The 27,309-nt window shown below is 42.4% G+C and overlaps 1 protein-coding gene across 5 annotated transcripts in view; it reads left to right on the top strand.

The window, feature by feature from the left end:
* The window catches only part of DAB1 (DAB adaptor protein 1), a 1,249,655-nt gene that overhangs the window by 1,176,512 nt on the left and 45,834 nt on the right, over nt 1-27,309 (top strand). For all 5 annotated transcript variants that reach the window (XM_050803918.1, XM_050803884.1, XM_050803904.1 and 2 more), the window contains 2 exons: nt 182-247; nt 6,692-6,751. In XM_050803918.1, the coding sequence (XP_050659875.1) occupies nt 182-247; nt 6,692-6,751 (126 nt within the window). The remainder of the gene's footprint in view (nt 1-181; nt 248-6,691; nt 6,752-27,309) is intronic.

The raw sequence follows: 27,309 nt of genomic DNA, 5'->3' as shown, positions 1-27,309 counted from the left end.
GGAAAGGCAGGAATGTACAAGGTACATTTTGTTTCAATAATTCAGTTGTGTCTTTAAGGTGTTTTCTCTTGTGCCTGCTTCTTAAATGCTCACTGTGATTTGTATCTTAATTTCCAAATGCTTGTTTTTCCTTTCTTCTTTTTCACCTCTGACCTTTCCTTTCTGGCTGCTCCTGTAATAGTACATTGTGTTTGAGGCTGGACACGAGCCAATCCGTGATCCCGAAACGGAAGAAAACATTTATCAGGTATAAAATTGCTTGCCTCTCTTACCATTGCACCACTACTAGTAAATGCGTAAATACACTGATAGTCTAAAGAACCAAGGATTCTGTTGGTCATTCCAGGCTTGTTAAAATATCTTTGAGAGAATTGGCTTCTAGTTCCTCAGGAATTTCCCAGTAGTTTTCATGCCTTGTTGTTGATGTTTAATAGCCAGTTAGGTACAGTGTTTCACTTTTGAATGGATCTTAACTATTTTAAGTAGAAGCAAAAATAAAATGTTCCATTTTACCAAGGTAATACATTGGAGAGCTGGTGTCCGTTGTACAATTAGGATCCTTTATTTCTCAAAAAATTTTGCTCAACAAATTTCTTAAGCCAACTCCACTGCTGAAAATAAAGCACAAATTTAATTTCAAATGCTATGTGAAAACAACATTGAGAATATTAACTGAATGAAAGTACAGCTAAAGGCTTTACCCTTGTTTTTAATTGTGCAAAGAAAACGAAACTTTTTAAACTCATTTAGTTCTCACGAAGATATTATAAACTAGATATTTTAGTTCTGTTTTTATAGGGTGAGACTCAGAGAAGCCGAGTAGCTTTCTCGGGGTTGTACAACTATTTAGAGCCAAGATTCAAACCCAGGCATGGGTGTGAAGGCGAAGCTCTGGCTCCTTCTGCCATGGTCTTCCACCAAAGTGTCTGTGTAATTGCAGCATAGCAGCACATCAAATAGATATGATGACCTGCAACTTTTCACTCATTAGTATTGTAGTCCCAATTTGAAATAGAAACATTATAGGAGAAGAAAAAATTTTAATGTATTTAATAAGTGATTTTGATTTTGTTAGTTGTGTGCTCTATTCTGCCTTGGGTTTTTATTACTTATATAATAAAAGTAAAACATTTTCATTTTCTATCAAATGCATAGAATTCTAAATGACTAAAATATAATGTTAGTTCTACCAAAAACTTGTTTTAAAGTTGTCAGCCTTGTTGAGTAATAATCTGAGTATTTCTCTCCACTGGATCTATCTGGATTCCATTCAAATGTGAGGTTGTGCTTTGAGGTTTTGTTGAAAGTCGTGGCTTACCAAGTATCTTTAATAAGAAAAGTTACATTTGTCCTGAGTGTCAGATTTTAAAGTATATACAACCTTACAGTATCTGAATATAAGGAGGAAAAATCCATTAACCAATCATCCTGGGAAGAGAAGGCCCCTTTTGAATAAAAGGAAGCTTTGCAGTATTAGAGGTTTCTGAATCCAGACTTAACTATAGTTGGCAGGGCTCCCGTTGAGCCCTGTGGGACTGCAGTCAGGGCCCAGTGGGGAGGGAGACATCCTAGTGTATTGGAAAGACCTGCTTTAGCTGGTGGAGAGCTGGGTTGTAGTCCAGGCTCTCTTGCCAACTACCTTTGGCTGAGTGGTAGTGGGCAAGGCACTTAGTTTCTCCCTTTATAAAACAGATGAACAGTTTTTCCCTAACTCACAAGCTCATGTGTAGAATGGAAAGAAGAGGTGTCATCATGGGTCACAGAAAGTGGAGTCTGGCTGTGTGGATTCAGTATTTTAGTACAAGTACCACTCAGCCATTAATTGAATTGTCAAGTATTTTTTTTTTCTCTGGGCTTCAGTTTACTCATCTGTAAAATGAGCAAGTAAAATACAGGGCTCTCTCAGGCAAGACCCTTTTCTGTTTTTTGCAATTACTGCTTTACCATAGGACTTTGATTTTTTTTTTTTTAAGAGAAGCATGTTGGCTTGTTTTACAGGATAATAAGACTCAGAAATGGTGGAGGTGGGAAAATTTGCATGTGCACATGCGCTGATGGTGGGCCAGCTCTGTGAATGGGGTTTAAGTGCAATATCTTATGTCTCACAACAACCCCATGTGGCTTGAATCATTATTCCCACCTTACAGATAAGGAAAGTGAGGCTCACAGAGATAAGGTATCTTGCCCAGGGTCCCAGAGCTAGCAAGAGGTAGAGTCCCCATTGCAGGTCCCTCTGACCTCTGTAAATAAAGAAATAAATCCTGAGGCTGCTCTCGGCTCAGAATCCCCTGATTCTGAGTTTCACAATTAGATTCTAAGTCCCTTTCAAGTCACTATCTAAAAATCACACTTGTTTTAACAGCTCTGACCTCCACATCTTCCCATCTGTCCATCATTAACAGGAAGCTACCATTTAAGGGAATGAATATTTTATCTCCTTCTATTGGAAAAACCTCTGGTCATTCTCTTCTCCTCCTTTGCCAGTCTGCTGGGGCTCAATTTACTTAATAAGAGATAAGCTTTTGGGCCTGAAGATAAGGCTGGGCTTTTAAGTGGCTGCTATTAGGAGCCTCATTCTTTTTTTTTTTTTTTTTTTTTCCAAGGGCTTGTGAGTGTTCCATAGCTATTTCTCCTGAATTGCAGTGTTTGTTAATACTTCAGCTTGGCCCAGCCAGTGGTCTCAGCTTTTATTCACCTCCTTGTTTTCTGGAGTGAGGCAGACAGTCCTGGAGACCTTTAACTCTTTTGTGAACTTGAGTGGAGAACATAATTTTTGTATCTCAATTTTCTGGGCTATGAAATGGGGATAATATAGTCTCTGCTCCTAGCAGTGATGTGAAAACGTAAAACGAGGAGGAGAGCAGTTGGTTCATAGTAGGTTCTGTGTAAACGTGAGTTTCTCCTCCTTCTTTGCGTGTTTTCAGTTTCAGATGCTGTTGAAGATGTCTTATGATCATGTTTTAAGTGAAACAGAATATAACTTGCTCACCACATGTTGTCACAGGGCCTAGCAGAAATCCTCAAGCTTGCTTCACTTTCCTATTTGTAACTCCAACAAAAGGGACACGGAGGCTTTTGAGTAAATGTAACCTCTTTTTTGGAGATTTTTTGAGTAGTCTTGTTTTCCCAATTATAGTAATAATAATAACTGCCTTTTGCTTTGCATGCCTCAGAAAAAGTTATCGGCTGTATTAAAATTATCAGCCTCCCAATACAAAACATTTTTACACATCACTTAATTTTGATCCTTCCAATAATGGTGACATAGGAAAAATAGCTACAATGACTATCATTTTGAACATAAGAAAATCAAGTTCCCTCAATTTAGGTGCTGAATACAAAGTCAGAACCTCCGATTCTAAATCTAGTGTTCTTCAATACCTGAACAGGCTTCCTATATAAGCGAGACATCAGCCTTCCACATGGCCATTTTCCAAGTTCATTCATTCAAAAACCGCTGTTAACCATCCAATCCATGTCAAGTATCATTATTTTTAAATGATGATGAGTCACCAGGAAATGTTACCCAACAAAGCCTGGAACTGCCTCTCCATACTATTAATTAACATGCTGCCAAAATAAAAGTAAAAGTGTCTTCTGTATGTATAGTATGTAATGTGCTGTTTTTAGAGTAATTTAACATCTATTCGCTTGTTCATACCAAAAAAAAAAAAATGATTATTTATAGAACAAATAAATGACTGGACACATGGAAAATCACATGCATCCGGCACGGGGATGGGATGGTGACCATGGCATGGCCCCCACCCTCAGAAGTTTATAGACAGCCCCCTTAGATGCTCACACTGGGCAGATGGGGCAACTGAAGTTCAGAGAGCAAAGGGACTCTCTGAGTCGCAGCCTGTGGCAGACCCAGGATTTGGAACCACCAGTCTTCTGGTTCCTTTTGGTCTGAAACTTTTATTTCTCTAAAATATTGTGTTACTGAAGCCTTTTGTGTAAACAGAATGGAACAACTAAGCACAGATGACAGCGAGGACCATGCATCTTAGCCCTCATGGACTGAATCCTTGGCGATTAGGCATTTCTTTGTTCACCAATATTTACAGCTGTGGTTACAAGGATAATAAAATATCCCAACCTGCCCTCAGCAAGCTTATAGACCCTGGAACAGTTACAATGTGGTGCAATAACCCTCATGATGAGATAAAGCACACTTTACACTCTATTTCAGTAGTCTGATTACTTTTCCATCTCCCGCAATAAGACAAGGAGCTTTGTTAAATCAGGGGCCGTATCCATCATGTTCACCATCATTGTCCCAGGGAATGCATGATGCATGACACATAATACATACTTAGCAACTTTTATTTTTTAATGAAAGAATGCATCAGAGGTTACAAGAGTACAGGGGAAGGCTCCAAACAAGGCCTAGAGAATCAGGCAAGGCTGCCAAGAAGATATCCCAGCTGAGATAAATCTTAAAGGACAAACAGGCAGATTGATATCTCACCCATGGGAGAGCCAAGTAGAAAAACGTTTTCAATTATGCACAGTTTGGGTTTATCCATTCCACCGCTTCTTCTCCGTTTGCAGGGATAATTGAGAGGCAGCTGCGGTTCAACTGTGCTAAGTGCCCGTAGTGAGCAGTGAATTACGGGCAACAGAATGTTCTTCATTTTGCTCAGTAAAGGGTGAGCTAGTAAAAACAAAAGTGAGGGCTGGTAATTTATTGGCCCTCATTAACAAGGACTCTGTAGGCATTCTTAGTGGATTTCTTTTAGATGGAGCTCAGTTATCAGGAGCAAAGAAATGACATTCTTCGCTGGCTACTTGCACAGTGAAGCTTGCAAGAGCAGCTCTGGAAGTGTACCACCGACACAGCCATGCTCACTCAGTTCTGTTTTCTGCAAGAGTGTACATGAGCTTCTGGGAACATAGGATGTGATGTCAAAGAAAAGGCCCACTTGAAACAGCTGTCTGAATAATGTAGCAGTCAAATGGCAAACTCCCTGGGCTCAAGCTTTTGGCTTCCCCATTCACGGATTGCACTCACAGAGTGAGCTGAATCACACAAACTACTCTGTCCAAGGGCCTCAGGGTCACAGGTGTTCTAGGGCAAATATCTCTACTGCCAGAGATATTTTTCTCCTCTGCAACATGGGACCCACTGAGTTCTTACCTGACGGACCTGTCTTGAGGATTGCATGAGAATGTGTATAAGACACAAATGTTTAGAATAGTGCCTGGCACATAGGAAGCACCCAGTCCATGTTAGCTCACATTATTAATAATAGATGTCTTGTTTGGCTACCAGAAAGAGCTGGGTTTGAACCTGGCCACTTACCAGCTTTGAAGATTTGGGCAAAGTCCCTAACATCTCTGAGCCCCACTTTCTCCTATTTAAAGTAGAGATGGTAATACCAATTTCTTAGAGTTGTTGCAAAGATTTTAAGTTAAATGAGATGAGAAGTGTCAAAGGGACCTATGGAATAAACTCAAATTCTTACTTCTTATAGAACAATGGTGTAGGTAGCTAGCTCAAGCCTAAAAGATACTTCTCCTTCACTATTCCCCACATTCCTCTATCATACGTTTACCATATGTCTCAGCAGACATTTACTGAGAGCCTACTGGGTGTTAGGCACTATGCCTGCTCTTAAGGAGCTCCCAATATGATGGAAAGAAAGGCATGTTGTCAGACCATTATAAAACCACTGCTGGCTGGGTCCTGCAATGGGAGTGTGAGCTAAGCTATGACAGTTGCTGGGAAAGGAACAACTAATGAGTGCTTCCAATCTGGAATCTTTCAGTGAAAAACCCTTGGTTGACTCATTTGAAAAGTAGTCAACATATCCACTATTGTTAGTATCATAAGATGTGTTCATATATATTTTTATGATGTGTCAGTAACTGAAGTAATTCTTCTAACACATTTACAGTATTATGGTATGTAATAGTGTTGTGTATCTAATATCCGTTTTCTCACTCGGTCCTCAGAATAACCTGAGTAAGAGGCAGAGCTGATAGTAGTGAAGCTCGGAGGAGCTCAGTGACCTGCTCAGGCTGTCACAGTTAGCTCATAACACAGTGAGACCAGATGGATGAGGAAGGGAAGGGAGGAAGATGCAGATTAATGTTAAAAGCCCTCAAGATCTTCTGCATACTAGGCCCACACTTTCCATACCACTTGTGGGCCTTTTTCTTCCATGAAAACCTTCCATAATTATCAGATGGCTTGTGTATGATACCAATAGAAGATGTGCTTTGTGCTAGGATCTTGATATTTGCTATATTTTAAATAGCCTGGATCTCAGACTCAGCATTGAGCAGTTTAAGCTCAGCTACAAACTGTTTCTAATCACTTCGGGAGCAGTATAGCACCTCCCCGGGCCTCATTTTTGTCTAAGGAAATGAGGATTTTTTTTCAGAAGTCACGTGACTTCTGAAGTCTATACAGGTTTCTAGTCTTTGATTCTGCGAGGAGCCCGATAGCAGAGACGACCTATAAACCTTTGTTAAATGATGCCCACTCCCTCTCCCCATCTGATGCTCCTAAGGGAGGGAGACTGGCCTGATACTTTCACAGTTAGAGCAGGTTCCCGTGGGCTTGTCCTGGGGGCCATTCTCAGATACCCTTAACCAGCTTGCAGTTGAAGTCTGGTTGCTTTGTTCTTTGAAATTGGAGTACCAGAGTGTTTTGACTGTGCTGAATTTAATTTTTCCATAGGTTCCCACCAGCCAAAAGAAGGAAGGTGTTTATGATGTGCCAAAAAGTCAACCTGTAAGTGTAAGTACATCTCCTCTCTACTGCCAGGTTTCGGCGATCTGGATTCACACTGAGGCTATGTCTACAGCCTGTGGAAGGAAGACCCTTCTCTTGGAATGAGTGTCATGGCCCCACGTGTTTCTGCTGGGGACTGCATGCTGGGGAATCTTCAGTGGGCCGGAGGAAGGAGACATGAGGCAGAAATGATAGCGCTGAGGAAAGGGTGCCAATCTGAATGAAGGTCTGGTCCCACGAGTGGGCGTGAGTTGAATCATGCAAACTGCTCTGTTTAAGGGCCTCAAGGTCCTAGGTATTCTAGGGCAAAAGTCTCCAGCCATGGTTTAGAAGAAGTAATTCTTCTAACACATTACAGTATTATGGTATCTAATAGTGTTGTGTATCTAATACCCATTTTCTCATTCAATCCTCAGAATAACCTAAGAGGCAGAGTTGATAGTGAAGCTCAGAGGAGCTCAGTGACCTGCTCAAGTGGAGGATAGTGTTTTTGTTGTTGAAAGAGAGCTGCCCATCTAATTTGAAAGTGGTTGAGAAGTTTCAAAGGGACAGTAGGAGAAGGGCTGGCCAGGAGAAGGGCTGGCCAGGGCCTTTGCGGTATACAAAAGTTCAGCCAGTGGGCGAAAATTTTGGAAAAGGTCATGTGCAGTGGGCTTGTGGAGAACCCAAGAGGCATACCACATTAAGGACAACAAGGTCCAGTGGATCTGGACCCCATGTGTTGGTGGGACTCCTGGGAGTCTGGGATAGAACCGTAAATTCCCAGCTCTGTGGTACTGCTCCAAACCACTGAAGTGCCCAGAACTCATATTTAGGACCTCCAACTGGCAGGCAGAAGGCAACTTCTATACATAATTCAGGCAGCTCTGGGGAGCCAGTCAAGGCTCTTGAGGAGGGGCCACATGTGACTTTGCCACGGCCAAGGAACTAGCGTGTTCAGTCACTGTTGACCTCATTCATCTCAACAATGAGTGGACAGAGAAGGTGCTTTAAAGTCAGGTAGATCCTCAACAATGTCAGTTCTGTCCCTGACAGAACTGTTGTGAGGCTAAAATAGTTCTACCTGGAACACTGTTGTCTGTTCTGGACCCCACACTAAGAGAGAGATAAAGACACACCTGCATGTTTAACAATACGATTAACAAGGGGATGTGAAACTGCATTCCATGAGGAGCAGCTGAAGGACACAGAAATGTTTGGCCTGGATAAAAGAATCCATAGAGACGAAATGGGACTCCAAAGGCCACTGTATGGAAAAGGGATTACCTTGTTCTGTGTCAGCCAAATCCTGGAACTGAGACTAGTGAGTGGCACTATAAGAAAGTCAGTTTCAGTTCAAAGTGAGGCTGACCCTCCCATAGTCAGAGCTGCTCAGGTGCAGACCAGCTGACACCTCAGAGAGTGAGCTCACCATTCCTGGAGCTATGCAAGCAAGCCTTGCAGACCTCTTGTCAGAAAGATTACCAGGGCGATTCACACATTGCATAGGGAGATGGATAGGAGAGCTCTGGAGGTCCTTCCAAACCTGAGATTCTGCATTCTCCAAGTTGGGAGTCTTTCTGGTCCATTCTCATCCTTGCCCGCCCCCTTCTCCCTTTTCCTTTAGTGAAACTTATTTCTGATCAATGTCCATTTCTCTAACCCACTCTTCCAGGATCTTGAAACCACCATCCCCGACCTAAATATGGCTTCTGAAACCTATACGTGTTAGTTTTCATGAAAAAGCATATCCAGATGCGGACCCGTTTTCAAAAACCCAAGTCTAGGGACCCTATTCTGTGTTGTGCTGCTCAGGGAAAAAGTAATTTTTCTCCCTGAGGCCTTTGCACCTCATCAGGCCCCCTTGTCACTGAGACATTGGCCTGCTCTTCGTGTTTCAATTTGGTTCATTCCCCATGATACCATTCTCTACAATTCAATTTGTGCCTGAATTGCCACACTTGCCCCTAACAGGTTTAGATATGTAAGGAAACATGCTCCAGTTGCTGCCTTGGTTTTTGTGAATTTATTAATTGGCCACACCGTCTCCATGCTTAATAGTTCCAGAAAAAAAAAAAAAAATCGAAGCTCCTTTGCCTGAGATACACAGGCAGGCTGCCTGCAGGTCCCCTCTCCAGCCTATGTGTCTAGTCTACTTCCTTCTGGTCCAGCCCTACTGAAATCTTTTTGTGTTTGTTTGTTTTACCCCTCCCCACTCTCTCTGCAGCCTTCCCCCAGCATTCCAACTTTACTTCAAACTTTGTGTTCTCAGGGGGACTTTCTGGACTTTCCCTCTGAACAACAGCAGCAGATCACTCCTACCTTTGTGCCTTCATTCCTCTGTCAATAGTATTTCTTCCCCGTTACTTCCTTGAATGTGCTGGGGTCCTTGTATTACCAGATGCAAGCCCATGGCCTGGTATATGAAAGCCAGGTGCAACATAGCTGCTTTAGGAACATTTAATAAATATATGAAGGCTGGGCCTGGTGGCTCAGGCCTGTAATTCCAGCACTTTGGGAGGCAGAGGCAGGCAGATCATGAAGTCAGCCTGGCCAGCATGGTGAAACCCTGTCTCTACTAAAAATACAAAACATTAGCTGGGCATGGTGACGTGTGCCTGTAATCCCAGCTACTCAGGAGGCTGAGGCAGGAAAATTGCCTGAACCCAGGAGGCGGAGGTTGCAGTGAGCCGAGATCACGCTACTGCACCTGGGCGACAGAGTAAAACTCCGTCTCAAATAAAATAAAATAATAAATATATGAATGACTCTATCTGTAGAAGGAATTTATGAAAATCCCTGGTAGAATTAAGAAAGACCCTGTATTTCTGACTCCAAAATAATCATTAAGGAAATGCACTAGAAATTTTCCTTGCAAAATATCTGGGCTGCCTGAATGGCATGCAGTGGCTCCCAACCCGCCGTTCTCTCAGAGTACTAGAACCAACTGATGGTAATGATGACTTTTCCATGAGCTCTTTTCAACATTTTCGAAAGCCTAAGAGAGGTAAGAAGTAAAAACCTCAGGTTATTGTATAGAGACAGGTGGCTGCAGTTGGAATCTGCGCTCCTTCTCTTCCTACCTGTGAGACTTTTGATACATTTCCTTGCCTCAGAGACTCAGTTTTCTTTTTTACCAAAAAAGACGATTGAACGTAATTAGAGGACAGAGTAGTATATGTATTGGAAAGTTGATCCCACTTGCCTAAGCCTCCCAGAGGTGATACCAAATACCACACACCCCTCCCTGCTCTGGGATCTGCCTGCCTTCCAGGCTTCCCAGAGTAGACCTGCCTCTCTGATGAACACACACTCCCTACAGTACCTCTGTACTCTGAAAACCCTTGCCTCTCACTGTTTACTCCTTCACTACCTTTCCCTTAGCCATAAAGACAAATACAAGAGATAACTCAATTAGTGTATGTTAAGCAGCTTCCAGAAAGTCATGAGACTTCCACAAGTTTCCCGTAAGAAGAGAAACTGCCCAGTGGCCTGTTCCACCTGGTTTCATTTTTTCTAGGTTCCACCTGGTTTCATTTTTTCTAGGTTCCACCTAGTTTCATTTTTCTCAGGTTTAGGTCTGCACAGAGCCTGGTCTCCAGAGTGAGATCTGGGTGTAGTTCTTACCACAGCCACTTCCTGAGAGTCCCTGAGCTGCTTTTTGCATCTCTGATCCTCTATGCTATTATCTACAAAAAGAAAATAATACTACCTTTGCTTTGTTTGGAGGATTAAAGGAGACATGTATGCAAAACCCTTAACAGAAGATGTGAATTACGTAGCATGAGAACATATCCACATGTTGCTATTTCAGGCAGTGCTCTAGCAAACACTTCTCACTGAGCCAGGGATTGGCAGCTATTCTAGGGGATTACACACCCTCTCTGGGAAGCCTTCCTTACCCCAAATAGAGTATTCAATCTCTCTGGGCTACCTCTAATACTTCTCTTTGCAATGATCCTAATGGATTGTCATTTTCTTTTAACATATTCATGTGAACCATTGGACTTTGAGTTCCTCGAAAACCTTGGCAGAGATCACATCTCATGCAGCTTTGTAATCTCAGCACCTAGCATGGTGCCTGAAATATACTTCCCATTGAGGACTGTGGTAGTAACCTAAGCTATGAGAGATACCAGGGTTTGAATCCTGGCTTCATTACTGGCTATGTGACCTTGAGTGCGTCCTTTGCTCTATTCAGTCTTTGGCCTTCTCAGCTATATAATGGTGACGTGAAAACCAAATTCACTGAGTTCTGAGAGTTTAGATTAATAACAGTGATTACTCAGTGTGCATTGGCAATTACTAGACACTTACTAAATGTTTTGTTACACTGAACTACTCACCAGGAGTTGTCACTTTTACTCCATACCTCCTTGCATTGCGAGTCCATTGAGGACAGGAATCATATCATTCATGTCCTGATTACACTGAGCATCAGCACAGAGCAGCTGCTCAAGTGGTAAGTGAATGAATAAAAATAAAGGAACAAATGAATCCCTGTGTAAGGAATGAATGAATAAGTGAATGCCTATAGATTCAAAGCTCATCTATTGTCCATTAAGTTCTTTTTCCTTCTGGGGCCAAAGACACTGTGTCAAACTAAGACAGTGTTGATTCTCAAAGAAGCCCTCTTGCCCGGCCCTTCTTCCACTTTGCATTTAACCATTCTTGCCCTGTTCCACCTGCAGCCTCCATAAATATGCATTGTTTTTTTTTTGTTTGTTTTCATAGCTTGGATCACCAAGCAGACAGGTGGCCTTCTGAACACAAACCCACACACTCACGCACCTGCATTCACTCCCCTCCTACATCAGGAACTCAGCATCAGGCAAAGCCACAATATCTTGCTTCCTTGGCAGGGTTATTTTTGATTTTTGTTTTTTCATCCAACCTAGGGTTTGATTTTTTTTCCTTCTAGGGCCCTATGGAAAGTGTTTAAAGTTATTAAAACTCTTTAAGTTTTCTGAAGAGGGGCCTGTAACTTATAAACTATTAGGGACACAATCTGATAGAATTAAGAATCAGTAGGCCGGGCGCGGTGGCTCACACCTATAATCCCAGCACTTTGGGAGGCCAAGGCAGGCGGATCACGAGGTCAGGAGATCGAGAGCATCCTGGCTAACATGGTGAAATCCCATCTCTACTAAAAAATACAAAAAAATTACCTGGGCGTGGTGGCAGGCACCTGTAGTCCCAGCTACTCGGGAGGCTGAGGCAGAAGAATGGCGTGAAACCGGGAGACAGAGCTTGCAGTGAGCCTGGATAGCCCACTGCACTCCAGCCTGGGCAACAGAGCAAGATTCCATCTTAAAAAAAAAAAAAAAAAAAAAAAAAAAAAAGAATCAGTACAGTCCTTCTACTCCAAAATCCCTGTAACTATTTGCATGTCACAGAAGGCTGGAGAAAGGATTTGGGCCCAGTGAATCTGCCAGATACTTGTCTAAAAACCACGAAAATTTTTGGATTTTTAAGAGCATATCAGTTACATCCCTTGCCGTGTCTTAGATGATATGCAATTAGAGATGGCAGTTACATAGTCCACTTCTCAAACTACATTTAGCTACAGACTTTCTTTGTAAAAATTAAAATTTTATGTGACAATATAATATATAAGAGAGACAGGCAAAAAGAGGAGTCCTAGGCACTATCCACAGTCTGTATATGAAATCACTACTGAATTACGATAATCAACTGTTGAAATATAAAATACACTTTCTTCTCTGACCGCATTGTTTTGTTATTTGTTGCCTTCTCTACTTTTGGCTGTTATCTGGGGAGATGCATCATTCCAGCGGACAGCCCATTTAGGAACCTGGCCTCCGAATTTCATGACCCTCATCCCTTGAATCTTTTCACTCAGAACAGCCTTAGTGACCTCAGACCCTCAGGAGCCCCTCCTTTCTCTCACCATGAGCCTCTTCATCCTTTTCTTCCGCTCCAGTACTCTCGCTGAACTTTTTCTTGGTTCAACATTCAAAATCCAGTTAAAATGTTATTTTCGGTCTTCAGCTTTCCTTGAGTCCCAAGGGAAATTGCTTTTTTGAATATATTTCTGCTGAACTTTTTTTTTTTCCTTTGAGACAGAGTCTCGCTCTGTTGCCCAGACTAGAGTGCAGTGGCATGATCTTGATTCACTACAGCCTCCACTTCCCAGATTCAAGCGATTTTCCCACCTCAGCTTCCCAAGTAACTGGGATTGCAGGTGTGCACCACTAAGCCTGGCTAATTTTAGTATTTTTAGTGGAGGTGGGGTTTCACCATGTTGGCCAGGCTGGTCTCGGACTCCTGACCTCAGGTGATTCACCTGCCTCAGCCTCCAAAATTGCTGGGATTACAGGTGTGAGCCACCATGCCCAGCCCACTTCTGCTGAACTTCTAACCACCAATTTGAAATTTGTTTTCTTTTCTTTTTATCTTTTTCTTTTCTTTTTTTTTTTTTTTTTTTTTTTTTTGAGACAGGCTGTTACTCTGTCACCCAGGCTGACGTGCAATGTTGCAGTCATAGCTCACTGTATCCTTGAACTCCTGTGCCCAAGTGATCCTCCTGCCTCAGCTTACCCAGTAGCTAGGACTACAGGCATGCACCACCATGCCCGGCAAATTGTTGTTTTTTTTTGTTTTTTTTTTTTTTAAAGATGAGGACTTGCTATGTTGCCCACTCTGGTCTTGAATTCCTGGCCTGAAGCAATCCTCCCACCTTGGTCTCCCAAAGCACTGGGATTATAGGCATGAGCCACTCCACCTGGCTTCTAACCACATTTTATTGTGGTTATCATGAAGCAGTATTTTCTAATGGTTCAAAATATGGGCTTTGGCATCAGAACAACTTGGATTTGACTCCCAGCTTTACCATTTTCTAGCTTTGTGAATTTGAGTACTTAAGTTAGTCCCTCCAAGTCTTTATGTCCTCATCTGTAAAATGGAATTAATGTTAGTGCCTACCTTAGAGTTTTTGTGTAAAGACTAAATGTGTAAAGACTAAATGAGCTAAAGTATGTGAATGAGCTCAGTGCAATGAGAATTCAATCACTGTGGGCTGTTATTCAGTTTCTTTCCCGTACTTCTCTGTAAGATCCTAGAGGACAGGATTCACTTCTATCTAGACTGCCTCTAAGGTAACCCCTGAGATTTCCAATCTCTCTGAGATATTTATGGTGGACCTTCTCCCCAGAAAAAAAAATAATGTATGCCTGAATAAATTTTTGTAGGACTTAAAGCCAACAGGATCCCTCAACCTCTGTCTTAGAACCTCAGTCAGCAGCTCATCATCACTCTTCCATCAACAGAGATAAATCAGTAATATGGCAAATTGAAAGTTACAGAGCATTCCAGAGTCGAGTCTTAGGGCAGAAGTTAGAATTTTCTGTTTCTTATTGATCTCCTTTACCTCAGTGAATCAACTGATGAGTGCAAAGTTTTGTTTAGTTGAGCTAGGGCCCACGTATAGATGGAAAGCTGGTTCCATCTCTTTACTTTCCTCCTCCTTATTCACTCATTCTTGCCCTAGTTTTAACCCTTCTTGACCTGTTGAACCAGGATGCTCAGCTGTGGTTATCATCCCTTTTTTGGACTTCTTTCTCAAATAACAGATTTGGATGCTTTTCGTTGTGTATTTTAATTTGGACCTGTGATGTCTCTGTCTTTCTAGCAGATTTGTTCTCAAGGTCATGCTATGCTTCTCTCCTGCACCCTTTCCTAGGAATTCTGAGCCAATATAAGGATTAATCCTACCCACTCCTAGAAATATACATTTCATCTACTTTTCTGGTCAAGGCAGCTGGAAGCTTGGCACAGGGGCTAACTTCTCTTGTGACTGTAAACACATAGGTACATTTTTATGTCAGGGTGTCTGAAATCCAACAGCATAAATGCTTGCTGAGAGGAAACACTAGCTGGCTGGAGAGACACGGAGATTTTAGAAAGGAGGGAATAAATTGAGCAAAGCCTTGAAGGATGAGCAAGATTTGAACAAGCAAAGGAGAAATGGAAGTACCTTCTGGGCGATCACTGAGGCTGCTGAGTCTATACTTTCTCCACTCAGCAGTGCTCAGAGCTGATTAATTTACCACCAATTTCCATCTCAAGGAGCTGGGAAATACACGTAGTCTTTGTTTCTTCGGGCTGATAATGCTGGACATGTTCTTTAGGCAGATATCCCAACTTTTTTGTGACTGTTAAAAATGCACATTCCTGGCTGGCACGGTGGCTCATGCCTGTAATCCCAGCACTTTGGGAGGCCAAGATGGGTGGATCATGAGGTCGGGAGATTGAGACTATCCTGGCTAACACGGTGAAACCCCGTCTCCACTAAAAATACAAAAAATGAGCCGGGCGTGGTGGCAGGCGCCTGTAGTCCCAGCTATTTGGGAGGCTGAGGCAGGAGAATGGTGTGAACCCAGGAGGCAGAGCTTGCAGTAAGCCGAGATCACACCACTGCACTCCAGCCTAGGTGACAGAGCAAGACTCTGTCTCAAAAAAAAAAAAAAAAAAAAAAAATCACATTCCTGAGTGGAGAGGAAGGTGTCTGCTAAGTGTCCCATTACTGCATTCATTATTTAGTGCTTTTAGCACCCTGTTAGCCATTGAACATGATTCAGGTCCCACAGTGGGACTGCGAATAGAGCATTACATTCCCAGGGCCACTCAAGTGCCTATTTCAGACTCCAGCACACCCTATAACACTGAACTTGGTGGAACTTAACCTTCACAGACCTTCACAGGCAACTGTTTCAATGACTGACCTTAACCTTAGTGCAACTTATGTCATTTTCACGTGAGAAATACCACTTTTCTTTTCCCCTCTCTTTATTCCTCCATGTAATATTCTTATGACTGAAAAAGATCTTTTATCCTTCACCTTGTAATTTTCCAGTTTCAAAGCCTTTTATATAGTTGTATGAGGCATAAAAGATTTTCTAATTATCAGTAATAACCAGTCAGTCAATTCTAGCAGAAATTTTTTTGACCTTCAAAAGACTTTCTTAGGCCGGGCATGGTGGCTCATGCCTATAATCCCAACACTTTGTGAGACCAAGGTGGGCGGATCACCTGAGGTCAGGAGTTCAAGACCAGCCTGGCCAACATGGCGAAACCCTGTCTCTACAAAAATACAAAAATTAGCCGGGTGTGGTGGCACACTTCTGTAGTCCCAGCTACTCGGGAGTCTGAGGCAGGAGAATCACTTGAACCCAGGAGATGGAGGTTTCAGTGAGCTGAGATCATGCCACTGCACTCCAGCCTGGGCAATAGAGTGATTACTCACTGTTTCTAGAGTTTTTATAATGAGCACCTCATGAGGCCCAGCACTCCCCAGCTAGCTGTGAGCATCTCTCTCCTTTAGACTGAGTTCCAAGCGGACATGCCCATGTCTAAGTCATCCCTGAAACCTCCCTCTGTCTGGCACACTGCTTTCTTCATCCTGGATGTTGAACCCCAGAGAACAAATCTAATGAACCCCAGAGAACAAATCTAATGAAAGCCACTCACCTCTGACGCTTAGAAAGATTCTCATTCTGCCTCCCTGCATCCCATCCTGCAACCACCCTGTCCCACAGCAATCAGTATTTCGTTGACTTTCCTTGCCTTAGATTTAATTCATTTTCCCTGCTGCACGTGTCAGAAGCTTCAGTCCATTAATGTGAAGAATTGCAAGAATTTTCTGGACAACTGTTCCCTACTCCCCCTGCCCACAACTCCCATCTTTTATGGCAAATAAATTTTCATTCACAATTGCGCAGTTGGTTTTTCCTTTAGTTTGAAATCTGGATCAAGATGTTGGATAATTGGATTAAATCTTGTCTGAACGTTTGTCAGTTTCACTTCCTCATTAAGCACCACATTGTAGAGAAATTATCATTATTGCAATGCAGTTAACATAGATGTCACACAAGAGGAGGTTGTACTGAAGTGAGGGAAGGGAATTTGAATCCATACATTCCCACGAATGAAATACAAGGTTGCCCCTTTTGATGTTTCTTAGATGAGCTTTCTTTTAGCCATACTTAACAAACATTGTCCTGAGATAGAATCCTGAATTTCTAGTCTTGGAGTTAATAGCAACATTAAAAAGAGGTTATTTGGTTTTGCCTCTCCTCCAATGCAAGAATCCCTCAAGAATATTTTTGATAGGTGTGAATGAACATTGCTGATTATTGGGCTTGAGCTCACATACCTACAATGACAGGCCTTCATTACTTTTGTAACCCCAGAGCTCCAGTTGCTAGAAACCCTTATTTTATTTGCGTTCCCTTACAATTTCTATTTATTCATTTATTCCTCCATTGGGCAAACATTTACTAAAAACCTGTGCCCTACCAGACAGCATTCTCTTCACTAGGGATATAAAGATAGGCTGCTTAAGAGTTGTCATGGTCTCAAGAAGATAGACCTATAAAAATAATTGTGATTCATGTAATCAAGGGTGTGAGAGGCTGTGTACAAGATGCTATGAGAGCATAGTGTGGGAGCAGTAAACTTTGCCTGAAGGAGTTTAATGAGGTCTTCACGCAGGGTATACAGCTTGAATAGAATCTTAAAAGATGGTGGGAGTTTGTCTCTGGAGAAAGGGTGGAACAGTATTCAGGAAGAAGGAACTGAATGTTTAAAAGCATGGAAATGTAGAAAAGCCTGTCATATTGCAGTGGCTAATGACTGAGTCTGAGGTGGCAGGACCACAGGATGCCTCCATGGGAGCAGGAGATGAGGATGCCGAGGGAAGCCCCCAGTGAGCACAGGGTCTGAAATGTGGTGCTGAGAAGCTGGGAGCTGTTAGGAAGTCACGGATGCTTTCAGGTGATAGAATGACAACATCAGTGTTGCATTTCTCAGTGTACCTCTGGTGGCCTGTGGCAGGTGGCTTGGCAGGTGATACCATTAAGAAGCTAATGGAATTATCTAAGTGTATCCATTCAGAATAGAGTCAGAAAAACAGAGCCCATGCCAGGTAGTTTAATAGAGAGGATCTAATATGAGGAACTAGTTACAAAGGTGTTAGAAGAGCGGAAAAACCAAACAAAGGACAGCAGAGCAACCCAGATTAGTAATTATCAGTAGTGGCTACTATCCTTAGGGATAGAAGGATGGAGGAGACAGTATTAGCAGAGCCAATAGGCACTGGGACCAGAGAGGGAGTTGCCCAGTGGGGTCCCGGAGCACAGAGAGGGGCTGCCTGGTGGATGCTAAACCCATGCAGGAGACTCAGCCACTGCCACAGATACTGCCAGAGAGAGCTGGGAGAGAACTCACTGCTTCTGCCTTCTACCCACTATCCAAATTCCAACTACTGCCTCCTTGTTGACCAAATCAAAGTGGAAGTGTGTTGGCAAAGGAGCCCGGCAATGCAGTTTATGGCAATCAGTCCCCTGTGTTACAGCACAAACTAGAGGAAGGGCAAGAATGGTCTGAGGGCAAAGAGGTTAAGGGGAAGCATGTGAAGGCTGCTGTGGGTGCAGCCTAGGGGCAGGCATTGCAGGTGAAAGAGCGAGATGAGTTTGAGTGTATGACTGGGGTGAGACAAACACAAAGCCGGAGCTAGCTCTGAGGTGACATGCTTTGCAAGGTCAAGTAACCAGGAGACAGGGACCAAGCACCCTATCTCCTCCCTGTAGGCTCTGTCATTTACATGCATGGGGCTTTACGTGTCTAACTTCTAAGACTGTACGTCAGCCTTTCCACCTGCTGTCTTCAGGTTCTAGCCAAAGACAGCATTACTCCCTTTCATCTTCCTTTCTGTTCTGAGTCCAGGACTCACATTTGGGTTGTCACATTATCACTCTGAATGATATCTGGCTCTTTTTCTTCCGACGTTGAAAAACTGAGCTGTCATTAATGGAGTCAAGCAGAGTTGTAAAAGACTCGCTGTTAAATCTGAAAGTTGTTTTCCGCAAATGCAAATCACGAAAGGGATAAGTGGTCGCATATGCAGTTGCCTGCTGTCTTGTTTGCTCAGTTGTGTGTTTTAAAGAAAGCATGTCTGGATAACAGTGATCGCTCCATCTCTCTGCTATAGTGCAGTCCACTGGTCTCCTGGAAGAGTAGTCTTCGAACTTTTCCCAAAATTATTCAAATGAAACATGCCTGATATCCTGCTATATAAACAGATGAAAGAGGAGATATAGTTGAAGCTGACATGGAGCCTCAAAACCTGTTCACCTTGAAGCCCACCCACCTACTAACTCCGAAAGATAGAAAGCTCTAGAAGGGAAGAGATCCAGAGAGGGTAGTATGAAAAACCACTGTCCAGAAGAATCCACTCGTTATTACATGGGTAGGAGAAATGAAGAGGCCAGATGAGGACGCTTTCCAGGTTATTTCCCATCTAAGACTTCATTATTCTATAATTCATGAACACAGATTGGGAGCCCACTCTTTGGGAGGCTATAAAACTACAGAAAGAATATGAAATTTGAAGTTAGTTGGAGCCTATACTTCTCAGCTGTATGATTCTAGGCAAGTTGCTTTATCTTTTGGATTTTTAATGACCAGTTAACAAGATGGAAAGAGCTACTTCCCTGGGTTATTATGTGGATTAAATAAGAAGAGATGTAATTACTATAGTCTTTGATATAGAGTAGGGACTGGTTAATTGATAGGGAACAGGTATTACAGTTAGGAGTATGAGCTTTGCAGCCTGACTATTTGGGCTTGAAAGTTTTATTCCTTACTTACCAGCAGTGGGACCTTGGATGGGTTATTTAAACTTCTTTGTGCCTCAGTGTGTTCATCTGTAAAATGAGGATAATGACTGTGGTAACTACCTCATAGAGTTCTTTTAAGGATTGAGTAAAGTAATGCACATAAGATATTTATAACAGCACCTGGCATATAGTAAGTGCTCAATCAATAAATGTCAGCCAGAGTTATTATTATGAACTGTTATGTAGACAAAGGACTATACCAAGTGCTTTCAGAGATATAAGGATGAGCAAGACCTGCCCCAGCAACGAAAATGGTTTTAGTCTACTGGAGGAAGGAAGCCTGGTACATAGAGCATGGGGCTGGAGGGCCTGCAGTTCTCCATGCTCAAGCAATAGTTTCAACAAGATCAAGTGTAACTTGAGAGCCTGGGATGGGGCTGAACCTGCAGGGGCTGCACCATAGCTATGGGGCCATGTCTTAATCCACCTGGGCCGCCATAACAAAAAACCCCAGACCAGGTGGTTTAAACAACAGAAAATTATTTTCTCGAGTTATGGAGCCTTTGAAGTCCAAGATCAAGGTGCTAGCTGACTCCATTCCTGGTGAGAGCTCTCTCCTGGGGTTGTAGACCAACAGCTTCTCACTATGTCCTCATGTGGCCCTTCCTCAGAGTGTGGATCTGGTAGTGAGGGGGTGGGAACACAGAGAAGAGAGATCTCTTCCCGTTCTTATAAGACCACTAATTGTATTATGAGGGTACCACCCTTTTAACCTAATCTAGCCCTAATTACCTCCTCAAGGGCCCATCTCCAAATACTATCACATTGGGGGTTAGGGCTTTAACATATGAATTTTGGGAGGGACCCAACCATCCAGGCCTTAACAGATGGGGATAACAAGAAATTGTAACTACCAAATATTGAGAACCTCACCAAGCAATGGACTGTGTTAGGCACTTAATATGCTATTTCTTTATTCTCCCCAACTACTGTTGGGATTAGGTCTCTTCTCTACCATAAAGGATATTGAAGATCAGAGAAGTTAAATAAGTTAGAACAGCTAGAAGAGGCATAACTAAGAATCTAATCCACCTCTCTCTGACCCTACAACCAGGTGACCTAGTTTATCACCCAAACTGGGGCACTCTTGAAAGTGAAAAAGGGTTTGCTATTAACAATTATGTCAGGACAATAGGCGTAAATATCAGCTGTCTTAGGCAAACCAGAATTTAAGGTCATTCTACCCAAAGCTGGTGACTGCTCTTCTGGCTGGGCCAAACTGCCTCTGAGACCAGAACATGTGAGATCTCAAACAGAAGACAAGAAGCTTCTATCCTTCTTGTCCCTGAAACTCTTTGTCCATAATGCTACCTGTGCTGAAGCAACAATAGTACTCCCTCCAAGATGCAGGTTCCCTGATGCATGCTTGCTCCTTTGGTAGACATAAATAAGATTACTTGGAGATCTGTTACATGGTGAGAAAATGTGATTCAGGGGTATCTGTTAACTGCTGCTGCTGCTGTGAGTCTGTCATTATTCCTCTAATACAGATCATTAACATTCACGGAACCTTAACTACAGCATCTCTAACGAGCAGAGCTGTAATATACAATTTCCCCATAAATACCCATTGATGCTGGCACTCATTCTCTCTTGGTACAGTAATTCAGCTTTTCTGGATAAATCATCAGGTAGAGGTTCTTTCTTTCTCCTTAACTACCATTATTAGTGGATGCAGAAGAATAATGAACAAAGTCTAGTGTAAAAGAAAAGGAGCAAGAGCTAAATAAATGATCATGGGGAATAAGAAAATATATATTGGTGACAGTCACAACCCAAAGGATACCAAACTTGTTTTTGCAGTGACTTAGGAAGGAGGCGAGAAACTAACATTTGCTGAGCACTTACTAGGGGCCAGCAAGTATGCTTAGTGCTTGGCAAGCTGTATCTACTTCAGGGATTCCAAAGACTTCATTGCTTAACAATCATTTGTGACACTTTTAAAAACACACTTCCTTAGCCCCAGTTCGATAGACCTGCTTTTGTAAGGCTTGCATGTATTTATATATAAAGGGAGATTTACAAAGTTCCCCCAGCTGATTCAGATTCTCAACTAAATTTATCTAGTTTAACTAAGATGACAACTATTATTTTCTCCATTGTATGGATAAGAAGATTGAGGTTGAGATGCTAAGGAGAGGGAAATAGAGTCTAATTGTGAAGGATAAATCCCTTGCTTCTCTACTTATGCTGAAAGAAATGTCTCCTATTAAGGTGACATTCACTCTTACTTTTTACAACACTGTCTCTCTTCTCTACCTCCCATCTTCCTGCCTATCATAGAAGTTCCGTCAGCATATCATTATGTTTCTCTCCATCAGGTTAGCAGTATTGCTGTCCTTATCTCTAGAATTATCCTTTTTTTCACCATTACATGCTGTCAGCCCAATACTCAGGGTTTCCCACCCCACTTTCTTTCTTTTTTTATCTTTTATTTTTTTGAGATGGAGTCTTGCTCTGTCACCCAGGCTGGAATGCAGTGGTGCGATCTTGGCTCACTGCAACCTCCACCTCCCAGGTTCAAGTGATTCTCCTTCCTCCGTCTCCCAAGTAGCTGGGATTACAGACATGTGCCACGATGCCCAGCTAATTTTCATGTTTTTAGTAGAGACAGAATTTCTCCATGTTGGCCAAGCTGGTCTCAAACTCCTGACCTCAAGTGATCTGCCTGCCTCGGCCTCCCAAAGTGCTGGGATTACAGGCATGAGCCACCACGCCTAGCCGCCACCCCACTTTCTTATATTTTAAAATCTTATAGCCTTGTCTCTTTGACAGTTTCTATGTTGCTGTTTCCACAGTTGCCTAGGATGTTGTAGCCTCCTTCCTCCTGCCATTGTTATAGGGGTAGCCCTTATACTATGATCTGGCCATGGTCCGCCAAGAGAGGATTGGGTTAGACTGGAACAGAGCAAGCTCTTAAACTGCCCACCATGGCTGCCCTTTCCAGAACCCTAACCACCCACCCTAGACTTAAAATATAGGTCGTCTTACACCTTTTGTTCTCCTCACTATAACATAATGGTTATGGGCACATACTCCAAAGCTAACCTACTTTACGTGAAAATTCTAGTTCGGTCATTTACTAGCTGTGTGACCCTGGGCAAGTTAATTAAACCTTCTGTGCCTTGGTTTCCTCCTCTTGGAAACAAGGCAAGTAACAGCACCTCACATTTGTTGCGATAATTAAATGAGTTAATATATGAATGCACATAGAATGGTGTCTGGTTCATACAAAGGAAGTTCCATCTAAGCATTAGCTATAATTACTATTGTCCATAGTGACCTCTGCCTGGCCAAGAAGAAAGGAGGTCTTAATATTACCATGTGACCCATTCCTTCCTCTTAAGTCCAGAGTGTACTTTTTTTGTCTTCTTTGTGGATTTGTCAAAACGAGAAATAATGATCCCAACCACCTGTGACCTGACTAAGGAGATATGGGCTACTTTTAATTAAAAAGATTTTTCATAGAACAGATATAGCAAACGTGTGGGTAAAGACAGTTTCTGCTGTTGGTATCTATGGTAAGATCTCCTTAACTATGCCTTCTTCGTTCCCTAGCTCCAAGGCCCTCAGAGATAAGGTGTCCAGCACCAGAACAAGTAGGAAAAGAAGCCTGAGGCCAGAGCACAGATGTCAAACTGACAAACATAGAGTTCCCTTTTCCCTGTAGTATATGCATGAAGTGTCTTTTTTGTTATCATTTTATAGTTTCTTCTATACTGTAAGGTGCCTCCTAGAACCAGTCTCTGGTCACTTATGCATTGCTCTGTTCAAGCATTCATTCCTTCACCCATTTTTCAAATAAGGTCTAGCGTCCACTGTGTGTCAAGCACTGAGCTAGGCACAGGTACAAGTCAAACCAAGTCCCAACCCAGGTCACCTTCCACAGGGAAAGGCTGCCAACAGAAAAGGAAACAGACAAACAGAGTAGTGAGTGCTTGAAACAAAACCAAACAAGGCAATGAACAAGAGCTGGGGCTGCTCCTGTAGTAGGTACAGTCAGAGAAGGTCTCCCTGAGGTGACACCTGGCCCAAGTCTGAATTAGGAGAAAGAACCAACCAGATGAAGAGTGTGCCAGGAACAGAGAAAGGCAAGGGCAAAAGCCTTGAGGCAGGAATGAGCCAGTGACTCATCATGAAGGGAGAACATGGTAGGAAAGGGGGGAATGGTGGAGGTGAGTTCACGACAGGTGGCACCCCAAGTTTGGATGGTTTTGTAGGCAGTGGTGAGGAGGTTGGATTTTATTCCAAGTGCAATAAAAGACCTCATCTGATTTTTTTTTTTTTTTTTTGAGAAGGAGTCTTGCTCTGTCACCCAGGCTGGAGTGCAGTGGCGCAGTCTTGGCTCACTGCAACCTCTGTCTCCTGGGTTCAAGCAATTCTCCTGCCTCAGCCTCCTGAGAAGCTGGGACTACAGGCATGCACTGCCACACCCAGCTAATTTTTGTATTTTTAATAGAGATGGGGTTTCACCATGTTGGCCAGGCTGGTCTCAAACTCCTGACCTCAGGTGATCCGCCTGCCTCAGCCTCCCAAAGTGCTAGGATTACAGACGTGAGCCACTGTGCCTGACCTCATCTGATGTTTTTTAAAGACCACTTTGACCGCTCTTTGGGAGATGAACTTCAGTGGACAAAAGTGGAAGCAGCACTCTTAGGCAAAAGAGAATGCCACAGAGAAGAGGGAGAGAGGCAGACAGCTTTGGGACATGTTCAGGGATAGAATCAGCATTTCTTCATGAAAGCTTACATGTCAAAGTGTGGGAGGGAGAGGAATCTAAAGTAACTTGTATGCTTGTGACTTGAGCATCTGGGTGTGAGTTGGTGGCCTTTACAGAAACTGGAAGACAAGGAAAGAACAGGTCTGGGGACATCAAAAGTTCTTTGGACATGTTAAGTTTGAGAGGCTGAAAATTATGGGATATAGTCACCCACCAATTGCTAAAATCCAAAAGGGTGCTGATCAGATATTGGCGAGACTTTCAGTAGCAAAGACTATCTCAGATTGCTGACACACTAGAACCACTGATGGGTCTCTCTGGGGAGGAGCTTGAAGGGTCAGTTGAAAATGCCATCCAGATATTAGTAGGGCTAGGAGGGCATCATATCCCTATTCTTATAACTTTTTATGGAACTTCTGCCTAGTATCTCTTTGAAGTTAGAAATGGAGTAATTTACCCTAATTGTAAAGCCCCATTTGGCCACATGGCAGGATAGATGGGACAGCTTTTTTCTGGAGTTCCTAATAACAAATGCCAAATCTCTGTGATTGTGTGTGTGTGTATGTGTGTGTGTGATCATGTGTATGTGTGCATGCATGCACACACATGCCGAGCATTTGAAAACACCATATGGAATACCATGCCCTCCATATAATAAGTCATGCTATCACCAAGTTTCTTTCTGTTCAGTTTTCTGTTGTATTATGTAAACAAGTTCATCCATTTATTCATTTTGTTTTTTAAAATGTATCAATTCAATATAATTTCCTTCTGTGTGTTGACCACTAGGCCATCTAGGTACTAGAAATTCAAAGATGAATAAGACAGTTTCCCATATGAGGAACTAGAGTCTCTACAAGGCCATAGGCTATAGTAGAAAAGAGGGAAGGTAATAGTCATTGTAACTGGACACGTGTGATGCCAAGGGTGGTTATCTAATCCATCCTGAGGGTCATGGAGGAAGGCTTTGAAGAGCTGACTAGAGCTAACATGTCCTCTAGGGATATGTTATAGTTTTCTTGATGAATAAAGATGGAAATCGTGACCAGACAGAGGTCTTGTGCCAAGGCCTGAGAAGGTAAAGAATATACCTAGAGATGTATTCAGAGGGCATGTGATACTAAGACACACACAAGCTATTTTCAAGTTCTACAATCAATCAGAAATAGTTGAGGATAATGCTCTTCCAGATATCTTCTGGACTTCAAACCTTAAGGCTGCCTTCCAAGTCATCTAGTTTTGAATATTGCCTCATTCGATCCTCAGAGCTCTAGGAAGTAGCCATTTCCCTCACTGGTTTCCCTATGAACAAGCCAAGGTTTCCTTTGAGCCTGTTTCCTTATTATAAAATGTGAGCCAGGTTTCTCTGCTCTGACTTGTGATGGTCTCTTCTTAATCTATACAACTGTGAGAGGAACCATGGTAGAGTGAAAAGGAACTAGACCAGGAGTTGGGAACTTGCTGTGTCATCCCACATCTGCCACTATTATTACCATGTTTTTGAGAAAGTTGAAGGTGTCTGTTTCTTGATTTGAAATAAATACAGAGATGAGTTGGGTTAGAGATTTAGAGATTTCTGTAGTCTCTTCTAATTTTATTCTGCAATTCTGAAATTTTTAAAACAGCTCAAAATCCCATCAAGTAGGTGCTACAAAATTATCATATTCCTAAAGGATACTTTATTGAATTGTTGACTTAATAGAGGATCCAAATAATCAGACACTAATGGAAGTCTTGCTATTTGTCAGGCACATGCTCAACTGTTACCTTATATCTTATCCTGGGTAATCGTCAACTCAGTCTTATGATATGGATATTTCCCTAATGTTACAACAAAGAAAAATTCAAGGACAGTAATCGAGTCCAATTCCATTCACATAAAAACAGAATTCTTGCTTTGGCTATTCATATGGAGTTGGTTTCAGTCCCGGGAACAGCACAGCCACAGTGAACATGTACATGCTCTATAAAAATGCTCAGCCTGGTACCCTTGTTGTGGCACTTCTCATACTCTGAATTGAATTAGTATTCTCCAGTTTCACTAACTTTGCTGTTACAACTCAGAGAATGGACAGCATCTAAGTGCTCACAGGATAGGCATAGTGCCTAGTTCATAATGGGCATTCAGGAAATGTTTATTCCTTAATTAAATTAATGCCTTGATAATCAAATCCAAGAATGAAGAAGTGAATGAGGAAATGAATTCCTAAGTATGTAAAATCTGCATTCCTCTGGAGAAGAAAAGGAAAAACATTTTGCATGGAACGGCTGTCAGAGCAGCAGGCAAAGCCCTCCTGGCTATTTTTTCCTTTGCTGTGACATCTCTCCATTTGTGATTTCCTCTGATTTGCTCTGCATTCAGCCTGAGCCTCTACTACTCTTGCTTGATTTCAGCTCCCTCCAATATTTCTTGTTACCATTTGGATGCCATCTGGACCGCAGTGGTAACCCCTCCAAGAGAGGCACAGCAGCAAAGAAAGATGACTGACTCTGAGAAGTTCCCCTGCCCTCCTCCCCAAAAGTGTGTTGAATCCTGTCATCCTGCTGATGGGAGCCAATTTCACATTACTGTGATTCTAATTCACTCCCTTTTCAAAGTACTGAACTGGTGCCAAATCTTGTTAGGAGTTTTTGAAAAATCCTTGAGTTTTTGCTAATGTGGAACTAGAATAATAGGATTTTAAAAGAAGAAAGGAGATAGGACGAGACCATTAAAAACAAATAATTGCAAGCTTTTAGAAATGTTTCCCCTTTGGTTTCTGGTTTTCTGTGTATATTTATACCTGTTTGTTCTATCAAAACCATTAAAGTAGCAAAGCCATTTGCAGCCTGATCCTTCCCCTCACAAATGAGCTAAGGCAAGGGAAGAGGACATTGAATCCTAAAATCCTCCTTGTCAAATGTCAGATCTTTGAGATGAAGTCATGGATTAGAACCAGGAAGCTTCTACGAGTGTGTAAATTATACAGTCATTCCCAGTGTTTGTAGAGAGCTCTGTGGCTGTAATGGTGTTTCAGTGTTTCTTCCTAATTTCCATCCCTGGCCCCATCTTGGCTGTCATGATGATGATACAGCACAGAGAACGCTATGTCATCATCTCTCTCTTTATGATGACTGCCCTCTATCCCATGGCAGCAGCGCTTCCACCATCAAATTCCCACTGCTAC

The sequence above is a fragment of the Macaca thibetana genome, chromosome 1 (genome assembly GCF_024542745.1).
Source record: "Macaca thibetana thibetana isolate TM-01 chromosome 1, ASM2454274v1, whole genome shotgun sequence".
Lineage (NCBI taxonomy): Eukaryota > Metazoa > Chordata > Mammalia > Primates > Cercopithecidae > Macaca > Macaca thibetana.
The sequence above is the reverse complement of the archived record's forward strand: the minus strand, read 5'-3'. Positions and strand labels throughout refer to the sequence as shown.